Source organism: Aquarana catesbeiana, linkage group LG02 (genome assembly GCF_042186555.1).
Source record: "Aquarana catesbeiana isolate 2022-GZ linkage group LG02, ASM4218655v1, whole genome shotgun sequence".
Taxonomy (NCBI): Eukaryota; Metazoa; Chordata; class Amphibia; order Anura; family Ranidae; genus Aquarana; species Aquarana catesbeiana.
Window position 1 is genome coordinate 401891303 of NC_133325.1, and position 20533 is coordinate 401911835.

The following is a 20533-nucleotide window of genomic DNA, read 5'->3' on the forward strand; positions in this document are numbered from 1 at the left end:
GTTCACAGCAAGGAAAATAATAGCTCGTAACTTGATCCAGGCGAGAGCCCCTACACTGTCAGCCTGGATTGCAGAAATTAATAACACACTGCCATATAAAAAAGTGGTTTACATAGAGGATGCCCGGCCAAATATAATAAAATCTGGGACAGATGGCTGAACTCCTCTACAACTTGCATCTCATAACTCTGCTTGACACATTTTATGCCTGTGCAACTTACCTCTTGGATTATGCATTGTCAATATGCAAATGTACAATATACATGGTCTTAACTGTATGTGAAAAATTGACACCAGCATTACCGGTTGAATTCAATTTATTTGTTTAATAATGTTTTTAATTTATTTTGGAGTTTACTGAGCAGCACAATTATATTTGCTATATGTAATACTTTGTACAAATTTCCTGCATAACTCTTTTGTACCAAATGGAAAACTCAATAAACTTTTGTTTCTAATTAAAAAAAAAAAAAAGCAGCGCAGTGCCAAATTGTAAAAAATGCTCCGGTCATTGAGCAGCCAAATCCTCCGGGGCTGAAGTGATTAAATTGCCTTGTTAAGTATTAAAGCCTAGTATGGTCTTTCCATGAATACTGACATGTTGTGTGTTGAGTACCTAAATATATACTGTAGATGGTCATTACTAATGTCATTGTGCTTGTAGTAAAAGAATGCAGAAAGGATAGGACCATGAATTATTGTGTATATAACATAGTGGCTGCATAGCATCATACTTACTATAATGGTTTATGGTATTAATGAGTCTCACTCCGACTTGTGCGTGATTATTTGTCATAAGGACAATGTCAAATAGATCTTCACTATCTGGGTAAAGCCGACGCAGGTGACTGTTGACTGCTTCCAGGGCCTAAGAGAATCAAGACAGGAAAATCATACACATCAGAGAATTTATACAAATCGCACATTTTCCCCTTACAAATGTTTAGGGCTGAAACAACTAATCAAGATAATGGATTTTAATCGATTATGAAAATAGTTGTCAACTATTTTCATAACCGATTAGTTGGTCAGTCAATTACTTGGCCTACAGAATGTCATTATTTGTTTACATTTCAGAAAATATAGTGCTGCACACATACAGATCAGTACACCGTCCATACAGTGCCTTGAAAAAGTATTCATACCCCTTGAAATTTTCCACATTTTGTCATGTTGCAACCAAAAATGTAAATGTATTTAATTGTGATTTTATGTGATAAACCAACACAAAGTGGCACATAATTGTGAAGTGGAAGGAAAATGATAAATGGTTTTCAAAATGTTTTACAAATAAATATGTGAAAAGTGTGGCGTGCTTTTGTATTCAGCACCCCTGATTGAATAATTTGTAATTTGACCCTCCCTCCTAGATTGTAAGCTCTAACGAGCAGGGCCCTCTGATTCCTCCTGTATTGAATTGTATTGTACTTGTACTGTCTGCCCTAATGTTGTAAAGCGCTGCGTAAACTGTCGGCGCTATATAAATCCTGTATAATAATAATAATAGAACCACCTTTCACTGAAATTACAGCTGCTAGTCTTTTTGGGTATGTCTCTTCCAGCTTTGCACATCTAGAGAGTGACATTTTTGCCCATTCTTCTTTGCAAAATAGCTCAAGGTCTGTTAGATTGGATGGAGAGCATCTGAAGAGCAATTTTTAAGTCTTGCCACAGATTCTCAATTGGTTTTAGGTCTGGACTTTGACTGGGCCATACTAATACATGAATATGCTTTGATCTAAACCATTCTATTGTAGCTCTGGCTGTATGTTTAGGGTATTTGTTCTGCTGGAAGACAAACCTCTGCCCCAGTCTCAAGTCTTTTGCAGACTCTAACAGGTTTTCTTCTAAGATTGCCCTATATTTGGTTCCATCCATCTTCCCATCAACTCTGACCAGATTCCCTGTCCTTGCTGAAGAAAAACATCCCAACATGATGCTGCCACCACCATGTTTCACGATGGGGATGGTGTGTTTAGGTTGATGTGCAGTGTTAGTTTTCTGCCACACATAGCGTTTTGCTTTTAGGCCAAAGGGTTACATTTTGGTCTCCCCTGTCCAGAGCACCTTCTTCCACATGTTTGAAGTGTCGCCATTATGGCTTCTAGCAATCTGCAAATGGACTTCTTATGGCTTTCTTTCAACAATGGCTTTCTTATTGCCACTCTTCTATAAAGGCCAGATTTGTGGAGTGCATGACTAATAGTTGTCCTGTGGACAGATTCTCCCACCTGAGCTGTGGATCTCTGCAGCTCCTCTAGAGTTACTATGGGCCTCCTGGATGCTTCTCTGATTAATGCTCTCCTTGTCTGGCCTGTCAGTTTAGGTGGCCGGCCATGTCTTGGTAGGTTTGCAGTTGTGCCATACTTTTTCCATTTTCGGATAATGGATTGAACAGTGCTTCGTGAGATGATTAAAACTTGGGATATTTTTTTTATAACCTAACCCTGCTTTAAACTTCTCTACAACTTTATCCCTGACCTGTCTGGTGTGTTCCTTGGCCTTCATGATACTGTTTGTTCACTAAGGTTCTCTAACAAACCTCTGAGGCTTCACAGAACAGCTGTATATTTTTACTGAGAATAAACTACACACAGGTGGACTCTTTACTAATTACGTGACTTTTGAAGTCAATTTTAGTAAGGGGTATCAGAGTAAAGAGGACTGAATACAAGTGCATGCCACACTTTTCAAATATTTATTTGTAAAAAATAAACTTCACACTTGTGTTGGCCTATCACATAAAAATCCCAATAAAATACATTTAAGTTTTTGGTTGTAACATGACAAAATGTGGAAAATTTCAAGGGGTATGAATACTTTGTCAAGGCACTGTACATGTCAGTATACACAGTGCAGTACACATACAGCTCAGTACACCCTCCATACATGTCAGTATACACAGTGCAGTACATATACAGCTCAGTACACCCTCCATACATGTCAGTATACACAGTGCAGTACATATACGGCTCAGTACACCGTCCTTACATGTCAGTATACACAGTGCAGTACATATACAGCTCAGTACACCCTCCATACATGTCAGTATACACAGTGCAGTACATATACGGCTCAGTACACCGTCCGTACATGTCAGTATACACAGTGCAGTACATATACGACTCAGTACACCGTCCGTACATGTCAGTATACACAGTGCAGTACATATACGGCTCAGTATACCCTCCGTACATGTCAGTATACACATTGCAGTACATATACGGCTCAGTATACCCTCCATACACGTCGGTATACACAGTGCAGTACATATACGACTCAGTATACCCTCCATACACGTCAGTATACACAGTGCAGCACATATACAGCTCAGTACACCCTCCATACATTTTAGTAAGTGCCTGAGAACTTGTGAATGTGTGAGAAGCAATGCCTCAGGGCGTAGTCCTGGGCAGGAGAATGAAGTGATTCTAAAGGCAGAGGGTATTTTCCTTGCTACACTATACTATACTTTGCGGCTTTCTGTAGGGGCCAATTGTGTATTTAGGTTTTGTGTTGCCCTAGGCCTGACTAAACTCGTGCACCCCCCAATTTAAATATGACCCACCCCTTCCTGTCAAGGCCACACCCCTTGCTTAATTAAGAACCGCCCTGAAATTTTCGAGTGGGGACACTAGTTCTGAGGGCCTGGGGGGGGGGGTCAATGGATTTCCTTCATTTGCATAGATTTCCTATCACTACTTGTTTGGCTATGGGGCAGGAAGTGAAGGGAAATCTCTGCAATGGGACAGGGATGGTAAAAAATAAAATGGCACGGGCTATAACACTCCCTTACTCTTTCCAAAATGAAAAAAAAGTGTGGCCTATAGTTCTACTTTAAGCACAAATTTCTGATAATTTTATGGAGAGGACTAAGAAGATATAACCATGCCAATAGTGCAGCAGAAAACATAGCACAGTGAGGAAGGTTTGTTATCCAGGATGATAGGACAGTCAAAATTAGAAGTGGCGCCCCCCCATCACAGTTGCGGAATGCTGGCCGCCTGCATACCGGAAGCAGTGAGGCCGCTTTATGGGGGCGCTAGACTTATTTGCCTCTCAGCCCAATCCACGTCATAAGACTGGCTCTACACTAACAGCGCAAGCTGGCGGGGACTCTTTCCGTCCTGCCCCCCTCCAAAGTGCTGCCCTAGGCCTGGGCCTTGTCAGCCTAGGCCAGGATACAGCGTTGGTAGGGGCTCTTTGAAAGCAGGAGGAGCCAGAAGCATCGGTGGGGGACCCCAGAGGAGGAAAATCAGGGCTGCTCTGTACAAAAAGTACTCTGTACTATAGGGACAAATTTTTGTTTTTTAACCCCATTGTGACAGGTGAGGAAAAAGCATGCTGCTGCTTCTAAATGTCTTATGCTGGCCATACACGTAATTAATCTTAGACAAGAATATTCTTTATACATTTGATAAATGGATGAATATTGTTAGAAAATTTCACTTGATTTTAACATTCAGTTTTAAAATGAAAACCACATACACTGTCTGAAACATCGTTTGATTGAGAAAAGTTTTCTACTATGCTCCTTAGAGCTGCACGATTAATCGTTAAAAAAATCGTGATCTCGATTCAACCCCCCTCACAATCTCTATGCAGAATTTCCTGATTCATTCATGTAACAAGTGTAGAGAGTTCTCCGCTCACTCAACTGTCAAAAGAAACAAACTGTGCAGCCTGCCAAGTTTTTCACAACATTGTCTGCGCTGGTAGATAACTATAATGCCCTGTACACACGATCGGACATTGATCGGACATTCCGACAACAAAATCCATGGATTTTTTCCGACGGGTGTTGGCTCAAGCTTGTTTTGCATACACGCTGTCGCACAAAGTTGTCGGAAAATCCAATTGTTCTGAACGCGGTGACGTCGGGACTATAAACGGGGCAGTAGCCAATAGTTTTCGTCTCTTAATTTATTCTGAGCATGCGTGGCACTTTGTACATCGGAATTGTCCATACACTGTCGGAATTTACACGAACGGATTTTGTTGTCGGAAAATTTTATAGCCTGCTCTCAAAGTTTGTGTGTTGGAAATTCCGATGGAAAAAGTCCCATGGAGCCCACACACAATCGGAATTTCCGACAACTAGCTCCGATCGCACGTATTCCGCCGGAAAGTCCGACCGTGTGTACAGGTCATTAGGCCTCATGTACACTGGACGTTTTTACAGCAGCTGTTTTTGGCTTCAGACTTTTTTTCTACAGTCAACAAAACTCCCCATCATGTTATCAATGTGTCCATGCACACATAGGCTGTTATCAGCAGTTTGTGAGCATGAGGCCTAAACATTGAAATCCTTTCGTTCTTAGAACAAAGGGATGAACTTCGGTCTGTAAATGAGGGAAGTTTAACCACTTAAAGACTAAACATTTTTCTGACACTTGTTTCTTACAAAGTTAAAATCAGTATTTTTTGCTAGAAAATTACTTGGAACCCCCAAACATTATATATAATTCTTTTAGCAGAGACCCAAGAGAATAAAATGGCGATTTTTGCAATAGTTTATGTATTTGCACAGCAGTCTTTCAAACGCAATTTTGGGGGAAAAAATACACTTCAATTAATTAAAAAAAACAAACTAAACAGTAAAATTAGCCCCATTTTTGTATAATGTGAAAGATGATGTTACGCCGCGAGAATCTTTATTATAAGCAAGAAAATCGTGATTCTCATTTTGGCCAGAATCGTGCAGCTCTTAGTTTAATTGAACAAGCTGAAGTTAGATGCCGATTGGCTCCCATGCACAGATGCTGGGGCTCAGGTTACAGCTCTGGCTCAGGCAGCAGGGAAGGCCCGAAAGACTCCAAATCAGGTGGTACAGATTATGGTCATTCTGGTGCAATAAGAGTAAGCCATTACTTGCAAACAATTACAATACTGCATAACAGATCTCACCACTTCCATGACACCTGGTTTAAAGAGCAGTGGGCAGGACTGCTGGCTATTTCTTTTCCAGGAACACCAGAAAGCCTATTTGTCCCTGGTCACAGAGGAGGCCAAGGACTATTAGAAATTGAAGCACAAATCCTCCAATGCCTGGGGTTGACAAACTGCGTACACATCCAACGTGCATGCTGTTGGACCTTTGGGACTGGGAAAACGCACTATTCCCAGGTGCATTACCTTTTTTGTCTTATAAAGAAGTCTCACCCATGAGGCACCTCTGCTATGGAAGCTACCTCCTACTCCAGTAACCAGTATACCAGTTTCCAGGAACAAGTAGCACCCTAAAATTGGGTATATTGAGAGGTCTAAGTGCAGAGGGGGGTCCCACTGGCTCTGTACGTGGGGGGTGCCTCTTCAAGTGTATGCGCTCACTAATGCCTGGGCCCCATTCATAAGAACTCAACATTAAAGCGGAACCCCGGATTATAGGTGAGCCGTACATTTTGTGCAGCTGTGTTACAACATGCAAATTCCTCCTGTTACTACTCCCATATCGCTGCACAACTTGTCTTCTAAATTTAGCATGTAGAGGGGGACACCGCTGAGCTTGTGTCTCAATTCACCAGTCTGACTTTCCTCTGCCACCTCACTCCCAGTGACAGAATGGGGTCCCGCTGTGCACTAAGCACGTACCTCATACGTGCACTTAATTGACTCCTTACTCTCCCATACCATGTGGCTAGGTCCATAGGGTCTCCCTACTGCTGGTTCAGTCCCGATTGCTTTTGGGGAACCAATCGCTAGGGAAGGAGTCAGAGCACCGACCCCCTTGCTACCGGAGGACCTGTCACCCATGCCAATATCACTCTCCGCTTTCTGGGTGCTGTTACATTCCCACCAGTTCATGGTTACCGGTAGCAAGTACACCCCCCCCCCCAACTCCTTCCCTGAATTAACCCTTTGTGATGGCCTTCTGTTCCTTGCTCTTTACCCCCGGGCTTGCAGGCCCTGTTCTTTTGATACGCCGTGTACCTTCATACCAGGCATATAATGGATAACAGTAACTTTACTGAAGACTTGCAGCAGCACAGCCTATAATGCAGCACACATTAAACACAGTTCATCCCTAACTAACTAATGCAGGCTTCTCAGGTCCATACCTTATCAAAAGGAAAGTTGATTCAGCAAAATTCCATTACTGGCAGAGTCCTGATTACAGGGGGAATCCCACCAGGCACCCCAGGAGGGGGCCATGTGCTCCAGCAGGAATACATGGTGTAGCAGTCCTTCTGTATTCCCATGTGGAAGAGCTAGCTCTGAGCCCTCTTCTTGTTCACAGTACAGTGCCTTGAAAAAGTATTCATACCTCTTGACATTTTCCACATTTTGTCATGTTACGACCAAAAAACGTAAATGTATTTTATTGAGATTTTATGTGATAGACTGAAACAAAGTGGCACATATTTGTGAAGTAGAAGGAAAATGATAAATGTTGTGGTAGTGTGGTACCCCACCAGTGTACAGGGTCCAAGATTCTCAACCAGGCAGATTGAGGGGCTCCAGTGTATTTGCTTGTCTGGGAGGAAACTGGCTTTTCAGTTTCCTCATTATTTATTAAAGCCCACTTTGGGACCTGGAGCCCGGGGATTTCTTAGAGATCCAGGTGGGATGAAATCCCCAGTCCTGGGTCCGGGTTTTAAGACTCACCGGCACACTGATTGTTCAGGTGTGTGTGGGCCTGATAGTAGAGTCAGGACCATGGTTCTGGGCTCCACCCTCCCGAGGAGTCCAGGCTTTCAAGGGAGAACCCAGAGAGTGCAGGTGTGCACTGGAGTAGCCAGAGAGTGCAGGCGGCACTGTGAAAGCCAGTGACCCGAGCCTGAGGTCGCTGACAGGAGTAAGGAGGGCTCTGTGTGGGAGCTTGAGCAGTGGTGGTGCTGCTGAAGACAGCCCGGTGGCTTGGCATTTTTCATTTATATTGTTGCTGTGGAAAGCTGAAACCCCTGCGTGGGCAACTGTTCTGTTATTGGACTTATTTTTCCTTTAATAAAAGTGGGCTAACAAGACCTTAAATGGCACAACTGGCATGGACTCAGCTCACTGATAGGCTCTACATTAAGCTAAACAACCCCCAATATTACAATGGTTTTCAAAATTCTTTACAAATAAATATCTGAAAAGTGTGACATGCATTTGTATTTAGCCCCATTTACTCCCCTAACTAAAATCTAGTCGAACCATTTGCCTTCAAAAGTCACCTAATTAGTTAATAGAGTCCACCTGTGTGATTTAATCTCAGTATAAATACAGCTGTTCTGTGAAGCCCTCAAAGGTTTGTTAGAGAACCTTAGTGAACAAACGGCATCCTGAAGGAAGGAAGACACCAGACAGGTCAGGGATAAAGTGGAGAAGTTTAAAGCAGGGTTAGGTTTTAAAAAAAATATCTCAAGCTTTGAACATCTCATGGAGCACTGTTCAATCCATCATCTGAAAATGAAAAGAGTATGGCACAACTGCAAACCTACCAAAACATGGCCGTCTACCTAAACTGACAGGCCGGGCAAGGAGAGCATTAATCAGAGAAACAGCCAAGAGGCTCATGGTAACTCTGGAAGAGCTGCAGAGAACCACAGCTCGGGTGGGAGAATCTGTCCACAGGACAACTATTAGTCGTGCATTCCACAAATCTGACCTTTATGGAAGAGTGGCAAGAAGAAAGCCATTGTTGAAAGAAAGCCATAAGAAGTCCTGTTTGCAGCTTGTGAGAAGCAATGTGGGAGACACAACAAACATGTGAAAGAAGGTGCTTGGGTCAGATGAGACCAAAATTGAACTTTTTGGCCTAAAAGCAAAACACTATATGTGTTGGAACACTAACACTGCACATCACCCTCAACACACCATCCCCACCATGAAAGCGCGGTGGCCGCATCATGTTGTGGGGATACTTTTCTTCAGCAGGGGGAAGCTGGTCAGAGTTGTTGGGTAGATGGATGGAGCCAAGTACAGGGCAATCTTATGCCATGTACACACGACCAGACTTTTCGACCGAACTGGTCCAACGGAACGAATCCGTCGGACAATTTGATCGTGTTTGGGCTTCATCGGACCTTTTCTGTCGAAAAATCTGTCGGACTTTAGAAATAGAACATGTTTCAAATCTTTCCGACGGACTCGAAAAACCCATTCGTCTGTATGCTAGTCCGATGGACAAAAAAAGATGCAAGGGCAGCTATTGGCTACTGGCTATGAACTTCCTTATTCTAGTCCGGTTGTACATCATCACGTTCAAAACGATCTGACTTTGGTGTGATCGTGTGTAGGCAAGTCCGTTTTGTTGGAACTCCATCGAAAAGTCCTTTGGAGTTCAGTCCGACGAAGAATCCGGTCGTGTGTACATGGCATTAGAAAAAAAAACCTGTTATGCCGCGTACACACGGTCGGACTTTTCGTCTACAAAAGTCCAACGGACGCCGACGGACTAAAGCTGGCTGGTAATCCGATCGTGTGTGGGCTTCTCCGGACTTTCAGCAGACTTTTTCAGCCTCAAATCCGACGGACTTTAGATTTGAAACATGCTTCAAATCTTTACGTCGTAACTACGACGGACCCCGAAATCCGCTCGTCTGTGTGCTAGTCCGACGGACAAAAACCCATACTAGGGCAGCTATTGGCTACTGGCTATGAACTTCCTTATTTTAGTCCGGTGTATGTCATCACGTACGAATCCGTCGGACTTTTGTGTGGTCGTGTGTAGGCAAGTCCGTTCGTTAGAAAGTCTGCTGCAAGTCCGCCGAAAGTCCGCCGGAAGTCTGTCGGACAGGCTGTCGGACTTTTGTAGACGAAAAGTCCGACCGTGTGTACGCGGCATTAGAGTCTGCAAAAGACTTGAAACTGGGGCAGAGGTTCACCTTCCAGCAGGACAACTACCCTAAACATACAGCCAGAGCTACAATGGAATGGTTTAGATCAAAGCATATTAATTTGTTAGAATGACCCAGTCAAAGTCCAGACTTAAATCCAACTGAGAATCTGTGGCAAGTTGCTGTTCAGACGCCCTCCACCCAATCAGACAGAGCTTGAGCTATTTTGCAAAGAAGACTGGGCAAAAACTTCACTCTCTAGATGTGCAAAGCTGGTAGAGACATACCCAAAAAGACTTGCAACTGTAATCGTAGAGAAAGGTGGTTCTACAAAGTATTGACTCAGGGGGGGCTGAGTACAAATGCACGTCACCCTTTCCAGATATTTATTTGTAAAGAAATTTGAAAATCATTTATCAATTTCCTTCCACTTCACAATTTTATGTGTCACTTTGTGTTGGTCTATTACATAAAATCCCAATAAAATACATTTATGTTTTTGGTTGTAACATGACAAAATTTGGAAAATTTTAAAGGGTATGAATACTTTTTCAGAGACCCCTGGGGTGCCTGGTATGCTGAAACCAGTGGTCTCTTGGGACAACCCAATTACATGATCTCACTCTCACAAAGTAAAGCTCTGTAGAACTTAAAGGTACACAATGATAGTCCTAATGGGAGTTCATGTTTCCTCACAAGGTAGTCAACTAGGAATTGCTGTATCAGGTTGATAAAAATTCAGGGTGAAGTTATGGGCCCTACATAAGGGCAGTGTTGGATTTAGCCTATTAGCATCTCCTGTTGGGGTCACTTGGGGCATTACTGCATTTCTTTTGGCCTGGGTATGTGCAGTTTCGAGAAAATAGTGCGAGTCTAAAGCCTTGTACACACAGGCCAATTGTCAGGAGACATCAGCTGGTTCAATAAAAACTGTCTGACATCTGTCAAACTGCATGCTGGAAAACCAGCAGAGGGGGGGCGTCCCCCAGTCAGAACACAAAAGCTCAGCGGGGGAGATCACTGTACTAACATCGGAATGTACCAGTCTTTACACAGTGTCAGATCACCACCACCTTTTCAGCAAATAGCAATGGACCTGGTAGGGCTGGTGGTTAGGCTAAGTAAACTTTAGTGTACCATCTCCAGAGCGGTTGGTGGAAAGGTCTAAAAAAAACTTTGAAAAATATGCTAAAGTAAGTGTTATGCCCCGTACACACGGTCGGATTTTCCGATGGACATTGTCCGATTGGAGCGTGTTGTCGGAAATTCCGACCGTGTGTGGGCTCCATCGGACATTTTCCATCGGATTTTCCGACATACAAAGTTGGACAGCAGGAGATAAAATTTTCCGACAACAAAATCCGATCGCGTCAATTCCGACCATGTGTGGCCTGTTCCGACGCACAAAGTGCCACGCATGCTCAGAAGAAATTCCGACACGGGACAGCTCGTTCTGGTAAACTTAGCGTTCGTAATGGATACAGCACTTTCGTCACGCTGCAATGTTCAAAATGGTTTAATACAGCGCACTCTCTTCTTCTTTATAATGTGACAAGAATTAAGTAGTTTTGCTGCTCATATTCACACACACTTCTCACAAACTTCTTTCGTTACTATTTATCGGGATTCCCTCAATATATTTTGATTTCTCACATCTGACATTTTTTTTTTATTTTTTTGACTTTAATGTAGAATCTTTTTTTGTGTTTCTCTTTTTTAATTTTTTTTTTTGGTGATTTTGATTTGTACTCCCGAAAATGTTTGTGTGTTTTTTGTGACAAGTTCCCACAACACCATTGATATGTTGTTCTATTTAATCTGTAGGAGATTGTTTGGTGTTGTTGTCTCTTGTTAATTTCACATTTTATGTTAGAAATGTGCCTGAATCGTCACCCACAAACGGTCCTTTTTGGATGAAAACACACACAGGAGAGTAGAATTTACCTAAAAATATTTTATTAAGGGGTCACAACTATAAACAAAGAGGGAGGCAACGCTGGAGAAACTGCAGAAGTGGGCGAAGCCTTGGACCCCCAGGGCAGACATCAATTATTTAAAAGCAAAATTGGTGGCCTGAGGAGTCCATATCTAAGGGAGTGCAGTCTGGTCCAGAAGTCCCAGAGATCCGGAAAGCAGCAGATGACATCTGTGTCCCCAGGCTGTGGTCATACGAGAGACTGCAGCTTTTGTCAGACCAGACTGAACCCAGGGCAATCACTCTTTGGTCTTCCTTCCACACTTCCTTCCAGCCTTTGGCTGTGGTGGTGGAGTTGTGGCAGCAGGAGGAGGAGGAGGAGGAGCATCGTCGATCTCAATGACATCTGTCTTGTGTGTCAGTTCCCCACTCTCCCCCTTACGTAGGACTTTATAAATCAGGTCCTCAGAGATCTTGCGCTGGCCCTCCTGCATGCCCTGCAATTTGGTGGCAGCCATGCAGGCAAAGGCCTCTTCAGGACTGGGGAAGGCTCTGAGGGACGCAGAAGCCTCCTGGATCAGCCTGTATGATGAATCCTGCACAGGACTGGGAGTGGCCTTCCTGGCCCTTTTGTATGGCAGGTGGAGGGGAGGAACCTGAGACTCAGTCAGGCTGGGACTTGTCCCAGGCTTCTCTTGGCTGACACTTAGCCCCGCCTCCTCCTGGCTGCCACTAATCCCCGCCTCCTCCTGGCTGACACTAATCCCCGCCTCCTCCTGGCTGACACTAATCCCCGCCTCCTCCTGACTGCCACATTCCACAGCCTCCTCCTGGCTGAGGTCTTCCTGTGTATGAAAAAGGGACATAGTTTTAGTTTTTTTTACATCAATCACACACAATTTTCACCTCCTGACTGCTGCAAATTGAATGTTAACAAATATAACAGACTATCCTTCTGAGCCCAGCATTTTTCATTCTTGTCCCAATTTTGGGTGCCCACTACTGTCTATTGATATGTAAAACACTTTTTTTAATCAGCAATTAATGATCAATAATAACATCTATAGTAAACATCATTTCTTTATTGCCCAGAAATCTGTAGAAGAATGCTATACCTGACTCCAGCTGGGCTCCTCCACTTCTTCCTGGCTGGAAGGCCCAGGTTGGACATCAGAAGCCTCAGCTGGTATGGAAGGAAGCGTGGAAGGAAGAGTAGAGAGGGATTCCCTGACTTCAGTGTGGTCTGACAGAAATCGCAGTCTCTCATAGTACCACAGCCTGGGGACATAAATGTCATCTGCTGCAGCTCCGGATCTCTGGGAATCTGTGACCTTCTTGCTCTCCCTAAGATATGTGCTCCTCAGGCCACCAATTTTAGCTTTTAAATAAGGGATGGTTGCTGTGGGGACCACCGGCTTCACCAACTCCAGCAGTTTCTCCAGCGCTGCCTGCCTCTTTTGTTTGTGGTTATAGTGGGGGTGTCTCACCTGCCACAGACAGGGCAGCTCCCTGTACTTGTCTATGAACAGGGGCAGGAAATTGTGGTCGTTGAACCCATCCATTTTCTCTGCAAGACACAACACAAGACAAACCCTAATGTCAGGCCAAACTCCCCTAATCTTGTTACAATATAGGCTTCAATTTCGAAGCAGTATAGGCCCAAGTTTAGATCCTTCCTTCGTTAGCACGATCGGCGTCTCCGATGCTCCTTCCTCCGCTCACAGATCGTACGTAAGACGCGCGCGTTACGATTTATACACACTGCGCATGCGTATAACTCCGCCTGCCCCTGAAGTTCTTTCTATTCTATTCCCCGCCCCTTTTCGTTCGGCGCAGTGGAGGAAGAGCACATGGCGGATAGACAGCAGGATCGTGCTAAGTACAGCAACGAGGAGGAGGAGGGGGAGGAAAGGCCGGAGCCTGAAACGTCCCAATCCAGAAGGAGATTAAAGGACTCAAATATGTCCTTTGGGGAGATGTTGGAGATGGTGGACATCCTGAAGAAGGCCGACTATGATGGAAAGTATGGGCCTTACCCCAACCCCAATGTCCGAAAGGCCAAGATCATGGCGAAAGTGGTCAGGAGTCTGCACCGGAAATTCAGGGTACGACGATCGAAAGATCAGCTCAGGAAGCGGTGGTCGGACCTGAAATTACGAGAACATGAGCAGTACAGAAAGATCCGGAGGGTGCTGCAAAAAAGTAAGTAGTTGTGCTGTGTTCCTATTGTTCTTGTGTTTATTACGTTCGTGCTGCTCCATGTGCTTTTAGGAACTGTTGTACAGTTTAAAATGGCAACTTTCATGTTCATGGGCACATTATTCGTTCGGATCACACATTTTTATTTTGGACTATAAAAATACCATTGTTTAGGCCATATGCATTTGGCCACCATTTTGAGGCCCTATACTTGTCTTCAAAGATTTGGGTTGTGTAGATGGGTTTGTTACTAGAATGAAATGCAAACTAGATTCTGTGTAAGGAGAGGACACTGAGCAGCTGTTTTCACATCTGGACACTGGAGCACTAGTGTGGGACCCCAGAACACCATTTTTATTAGGGGGGCCACACAGGTGCTCCAGTGTATACTATAGGGGGGGGCTACATCTGTGAAGCTTGTACTAAACAGGTAAAGTATCGCAGATTGACAAAGGACACTAAAAATGCTACAACTTGGAACTCTGCTAAAATAGATCATTGTACCCCACTTCCAAGCAATGTTTCATCTTTATAGTTCTGCCATCAAATATCTGTGTGCTAATTATACCATTTTTGTATTACATAGGGGATAAAAGACTCGGAGGACACCCCTCATCCGAGGAGACCAGAGCCCCCCCCCTCTGGAAGAAGGGGAAATCCACCCAACACAAGATGAGCAGGAGGAAGAAGACGTGATGGAACTAGTCACCACAACAGGTGAGTGTCTGTGACCACAGGCTCAGATAAGAGATGGATGGCGGCATATTTTTTAGACCTAATTTATTTTGGGTTCCTCTCTTTTTAGGTGATCGTGAGGTTGTGGATGAAGATCCTTTCACATCAGAAAGTGCACAGATCGTGATCGGGGAGATCATGGGGTGTAATTTACAATTGGAAATCATCAAGCAAAACATCAATGATGTTATTCCAAAATATAAAAACATCATTGATGTTTTGGGGCGAGTTTAAAGCCCCTCCAAATCACTTTCTTCTTTTGTCTGCTACAATGTGCGAAATGTTTTTGTGATTTTTCCCAAAGCCAAATTTGGAGGATGCACACAGTGTGTCAACATGTGCTATCTGCCATCACGGGAGATCAATGGACGCGTTTTGGGGGTGCAACCCCTTCCTCAATAATAAAGTAGCGGTGAGGAAGGGCTTTCTCCCCCAAAACACATCCCTTGATCCCCCGTGATGGCAGCTAGCACATGTTGACATTGGGAAATTTGTGTGCATCTTCCAAATTTGTCTTTTCCAGGGGTGATTTCCCCCCATCTGAACGCAATATCAAACACAGTTCCTAAATACTCATGTCTGATATTGCCTTCAAGTTCTACCAAATGTGAACTTTGTAAGATCAAGATTTGTGTCTTTCTTGTGGGTTTTACACAGGCCTGTTTTCTATAAAATGCACATTTTGATTTTGGATAATGCCACCACAAAAATTGTTATACAACAAACATGTTGGTTTGTCAGAAAAACCTTTGGTAAATGCACATGTGATTGTGCAGGTATTAAAAAGATTGCTCATCAAGAATGTGTGGATTATTGTCCCAACGCTACAACACTTTTGGGGTGATGTAATTGTTGTTTTCTGAGAAAATGGGGGTAATTTCCTAAGGGCAAATCCTCTTTGCACTACAAGTGCAGTTTCAGTGCAGTTGCAAGTGCACTTGTAGTGAAAAGTGTCTTTGCATTTAGTAAATAACAGCCAACAGTGCTTTGTATAAGGTTACACAATCACGACATTTTCTGGACTCCACACATTTCTGTCAGGGTCAGCTCAAACAAACACAAGCAGTAAATGTCCACAAAGAAGAGCCTGGGGGGAGATGCCTGTCGAGAACTTGAGGTCCTGCAGGCTTCTCCCTGTGGCCAAATACAGCAGGGTAGCGACCAACCTCTGCTCCGGAGTGATGGCTTGCCTCATGCAGATATCCTGCCTGCTAATATAAGGGGTCAGCGAAGCCAACAAACGGTGAAACACGGGGTCCGTCATCCTGAGAAAGTTCCTGAAATCATCAGGATTATTCTCACGGATCTCACGGAGCAAAGGCATATGAGAGAACTGGTCACGCTGAAGCAACCAATTCTTGGTCCATGAACTCCTCCCCACCCTGTTCATGGACTGGACTTGTGTCAAGGTCAGGACCCCAACACCAAGCCCCCGCACAGCACGAACCATACGAGGAGTACGCATACGAAACATGGCTAGTGGACGGTCGGCTGCTCAGAACGAAGTAACAGAACGCACTGAAGAACAGCAAGGCCTGTGAAGAGCGACCTGAAAAACAGCAACGAGCGGGCAAGATCGCACAGAAAACTCCGATACGAACTGACTGCACGCACTGAAGAGCAGATACAAACCCACAAGCACAAACTGAATGGCAGAAAATGATCTGAAAGCCACGAGTCTGAAAAAGCGCGAATCGTCTCTCACCAAACTTTTACTAACACGAGATTAGCAAAAGGAGCCCAAAGGGTGCCGCGCTTGGTTCTGAACCGGCCTTTTCTAGTCTCGTCGTACGTGGTGTACGTCACCGCGTTGTTGGCGATCGGAAATTCCGACAACTTTGTGCGACCGTGTGTAGGCAAAACAAGTTTGAGCCAACATGCGTCGGAAAAAATCCTAGGATTTTGTTGTCGGAATGTCCGAACAAAGTCCGACCGTGTGTACGGGGCATTACACAGATGGGAAACATTGGGAACATCTGTTGCCCTAATTATTATTTGCTATCTGCAAGGTATCATAGTTCTCAACAGGGTTCTCTCCCTTTGAACTTCTGTATTTTTAGATGTTGCTAAAGAAGCTTTGGAGAATGAGGCAATGCCATACATGAGCTTGATACACATTACAACTATGCAAAATTGTACTGATACTGTGACCAGCATTGTTAGGGAACATATCCAGCAAGCTCAGGGGGCCTGTAGTGGGATATACAACAGATTGGCAAGGGTACAAATTTTACACCCAGGGGACAGAGTGTTGGCCTTAGTTCCCAGGTGGAAAACTAGTCTCTGGTTAAGTGGCAAAAGCCTTTTGAGATAGTGGAATGAGTAGGAGAGGCGAACTGCAAGGTGTACAAGCCAGGCAAACAGAAAAAACACATTTATTATAGCTTGATTGGTGTTTAAAAGCATATCCCATTAAAAAGTGGGCTTAACAGCAAACCTGAAAAATGTCTATAGGGTTAGAAGAGGCCTGGAGTCTTAGATATACCCAAATCAATAACTTAGAAGCAATCAGGGAGTGATCTTCTGCCCCTAGAAACAACCCAGATCCTACCAAAGGCATGAATTTAATAGGAATCAAGTGTAGTTCAAAGACTAGAGAAGGTTTTTAAAACCTGAAGCAAGCTCTTTGCAGACATCTGTTGCTGGTAGCCCCAAGTTTGTGATTCAGACTGATGCCCGAAGTGTAGACCCAGGGGCTGTGCTGTAACAAAGTGGCTGACAGAAAGGCGCACACATTGTTTTTTTTGAATAAGCGACTGACAGCAGCAGAGAGAAATTTTAGTAATGTGTGGAGTGACAGTGTCTGGTCATTGAGCTGGGCTTGGACACATTACTGTTTCCAGGGGCACAGCTTCTGACAAATAACAGACCATGCTCCCTTAACACAGATGGCCCAGGACCAGGCCAAGGTGTGAAATTCATAGGCCACCTGCTGGTCCTTGCTCTCCAGGATTTTACTTTCAAAGTTGAGCATCAGGCTGGATGTAAAAAAAAAAAAAAATGTGGATGCCCTCTCATGAGCACACTGTTGCTGGGCTTAAGATGTTTGATCTCCTGGGTTCAAGCGGAAGGGGAGGGGTTCTTCTAGCTATTGAGTCTTAGTCCTAGACCTATTTTCTCTTTTCCCTGAGGGTACACAGTTGATTCATTTAAACTGTTGGTGTAATTTCTGCTAACTATTCAACCTATCTCTATCTAGCCATGACTTTCTAGGGAGCCTCTGGAAATAACTGGGTTCTCCCACCTTTCTTGTGGTTACCTGCCCTCTATCTAGTTCCAACAGCTTACTAAAAACCTCTGGCAATAATCAGGTTCCAGTTCCCTTGGACTCTTTACCCTTTTATTGTAGTACTTAAACTGGAGAGAAGCTCTGGGGATGCAGGATACCTCCAAAATAGAACAAAATAGGAGGATGGATACAGCAGTAGGTCCTCTGAGTGTGACCTCGGATTAGATACTGATGGAGAGAGGACAGTCAGATGAATCTACAACCCCTTACGAACAATCACAGCATTTCTTTGATCCTGAATCTGAATTTAGTCTATACCCTGTTTCCCGAAAATAAGACCTAGCGTGATTGTCGGTGAGGGCTGCAATATAAGCCATACCCCCCAAATAAGCCCTAGTTAAAGTCATTGTAGGTCTTATTTTCAGGGTAGGGCTTATTTTCGGGGAAACAGGGTAGGGCTTATTTGGGGGGTATGGCTTATATTGCAGCCATCACTGACAATCACGCTAGGTCTTATTTTCAGGGAAACAGGGTAGCAGGGATATGCAATTAGCGGACCTCCAGCTGTTGCAGAACTACAAATCCCATGAGGCATAGCAAGACTCTGACAGCCACAAGCATGACACCCAGAGGCTTCCCTCACCACCGTGCCAACTGGAAAGCCCAGCACCTTTTGCGCATGCGCAGTAGGGAACCAGCAGTGAAGCCGGGAGTCGATCCGAAGATCGGCTGGAGTGCCGACATCACAAGCTCCCTGGACAGGTAAGTGCCCTAATATTAAAAGTCAGCAGCTACAGTATTTGTAGCTTCTGACTTTCAAATTTTTTCACCCAGGCTGGACCTCCTCTTTAACTCTTGAACCTCTATACCTCTATACGGGATGGGAGCTTCAAAAGAAGAAATGGCCGCACTCTGTACTGGATCAAAATTCTTTTATTCAGAACATCCCAAAGTGTTGACAGAAGGCTGGTAGATGCATTTCACACACTCCAAGTGTGCTTAATCATTACACAGAAAGAGCAGCGTAGATTTCCTTATAAGGCTTAATTCTCATGAGGCGAATCCGCTGCCACGGAGTCCGCCAGCTCAGCGGGAGATCTCTCCGTTGATCTCCACTGAGCCGGCGGATGACAGGTCCCTCTCTGCTCACTGAGTGGGGAGGGGCCTGTGGAGTGCCGCTGGTTGCTATGGAGAGATCGGACGAAAACGGACAGCATGTCCATTTTCATCTGATCTCACCCGATCCGATCCACCAGGGACGGATGCGAACGCAGGGCCATCTGTCTGATTTTAGCGGATTGGACCAGGTCGGATGTCAGCGGACATGTCACCGCTGACATCCGTCGCTCCATAGACCAGCACGGAGCGCCCGTTCAGGTCCGCCGACAAAACTGACAGGTGGACCTGAACGGTCCGACAGTGTGAAAGGGGCCTAAAGCCCTACCTAGTTGCATAGCAGGTGACACTAATCATTGAATTGCATGCTTTCTGTTATGTGATACACATAGAAAGCAAGGAAACAGAAAAGCCTACAGCAACCTATAGCAACGCACACACATATAAATATGTATCGCATCACATATAGATTAATGTAAAGTAGAACAATCGTATATAGTGAAAAGATATTTCTAAAAATGTGTAAACATATTAGTAAATAGAGATAAACATACTCAAGAACATACACCATAAAACCATTGTAATCACCATATTGGATTAAAACAAATCTGTGTAACCCATCATATACCATCCCTTAACAGAAGTGTACCGACCTCAGGTTGGATTTCTGACAACGTCACCACTTCCTGATTTGGTACCCCACGGCCAGCACGTAACCGACTGCCTGTTCCCGACCTTGAACCTGATCCTGACCCTTCACCTGGCTGCCACTGAGCAAGGCTTGTGACCAGACTTTATACCACCTGTCAGTAACATGCTGGGCATAGCGCAACGGATGTTCAAGAGCAGAGGCAATTACCCATGCGTGGACACAATCCCATAATTACCCTTCCTGTCAGTCACAGACGTTTGAATATGCATATGCGCACAAATGTTCTCGCAATTGCACGAACGTCCCATTATTTTGGCGCCCAAATGGCATATATGAGGATGGCAGCTGCACTAGGGCTTTTGATGTCTGATCTGCAGCTTTCCCCTGTATCCTGTTCCTGTCCTTGATCTTATTTGACCCGGCTTCCTGACCATCCTTATTCTCTCCAATCCTGACCTCAGCTTGCCTTGACATCGATTTATCTGCATCTACTTGATTCTCTGTTGCCAAACCTCTGTCTGAACTTTGACCATTCTTTGCTTGAGTTCTCTTATGTACAGTATCTGATCTCCCATGTATAACCTGGCTTGTCTGACTCTGCACAAGTCTCCTCAGCTTCTAACAGCTTCTACATACCTGTGTCCACAGTACACCGGCAGCTGCAACGTACCTGCATCCGCAGCACACCTGCTTCCACAATGTACCTGCATTCGCAGCAAACCAGCACCTTCTACTACTGCTGCCATCTGCTTCTCCTACTTATCTGCTAACAGAGAACATTGCAGGCACTCCTACCTTACATGGCTCTCACGGCCGCTGTTGCAACCTCAGTGGTCCTTGAACGGGAGAGACCTTCCTCTGCTCGTCAGGCTCTATTCGAAGGTACGTGACACCACCACTGGAAGAACTCCCGTGTCTCCAAGCCA

At 44.5% G+C, this 20533-nt stretch overlaps 1 protein-coding gene across 1 annotated transcript in view; it reads right to left on the reverse strand.

The window, feature by feature from the left end:
• NT5C1A (5'-nucleotidase, cytosolic IA) overlaps positions 1 to 20533 on the reverse strand; it is a 102334-nt gene that overhangs the window by 43615 nt on the left and 38186 nt on the right. The window contains exon 3 of the mRNA XM_073615284.1: positions 739 to 868. Within this exon, the coding sequence (XP_073471385.1) occupies positions 739 to 868 (130 nt within the window). The remainder of the gene's footprint in view (positions 1 to 738; positions 869 to 20533) is intronic.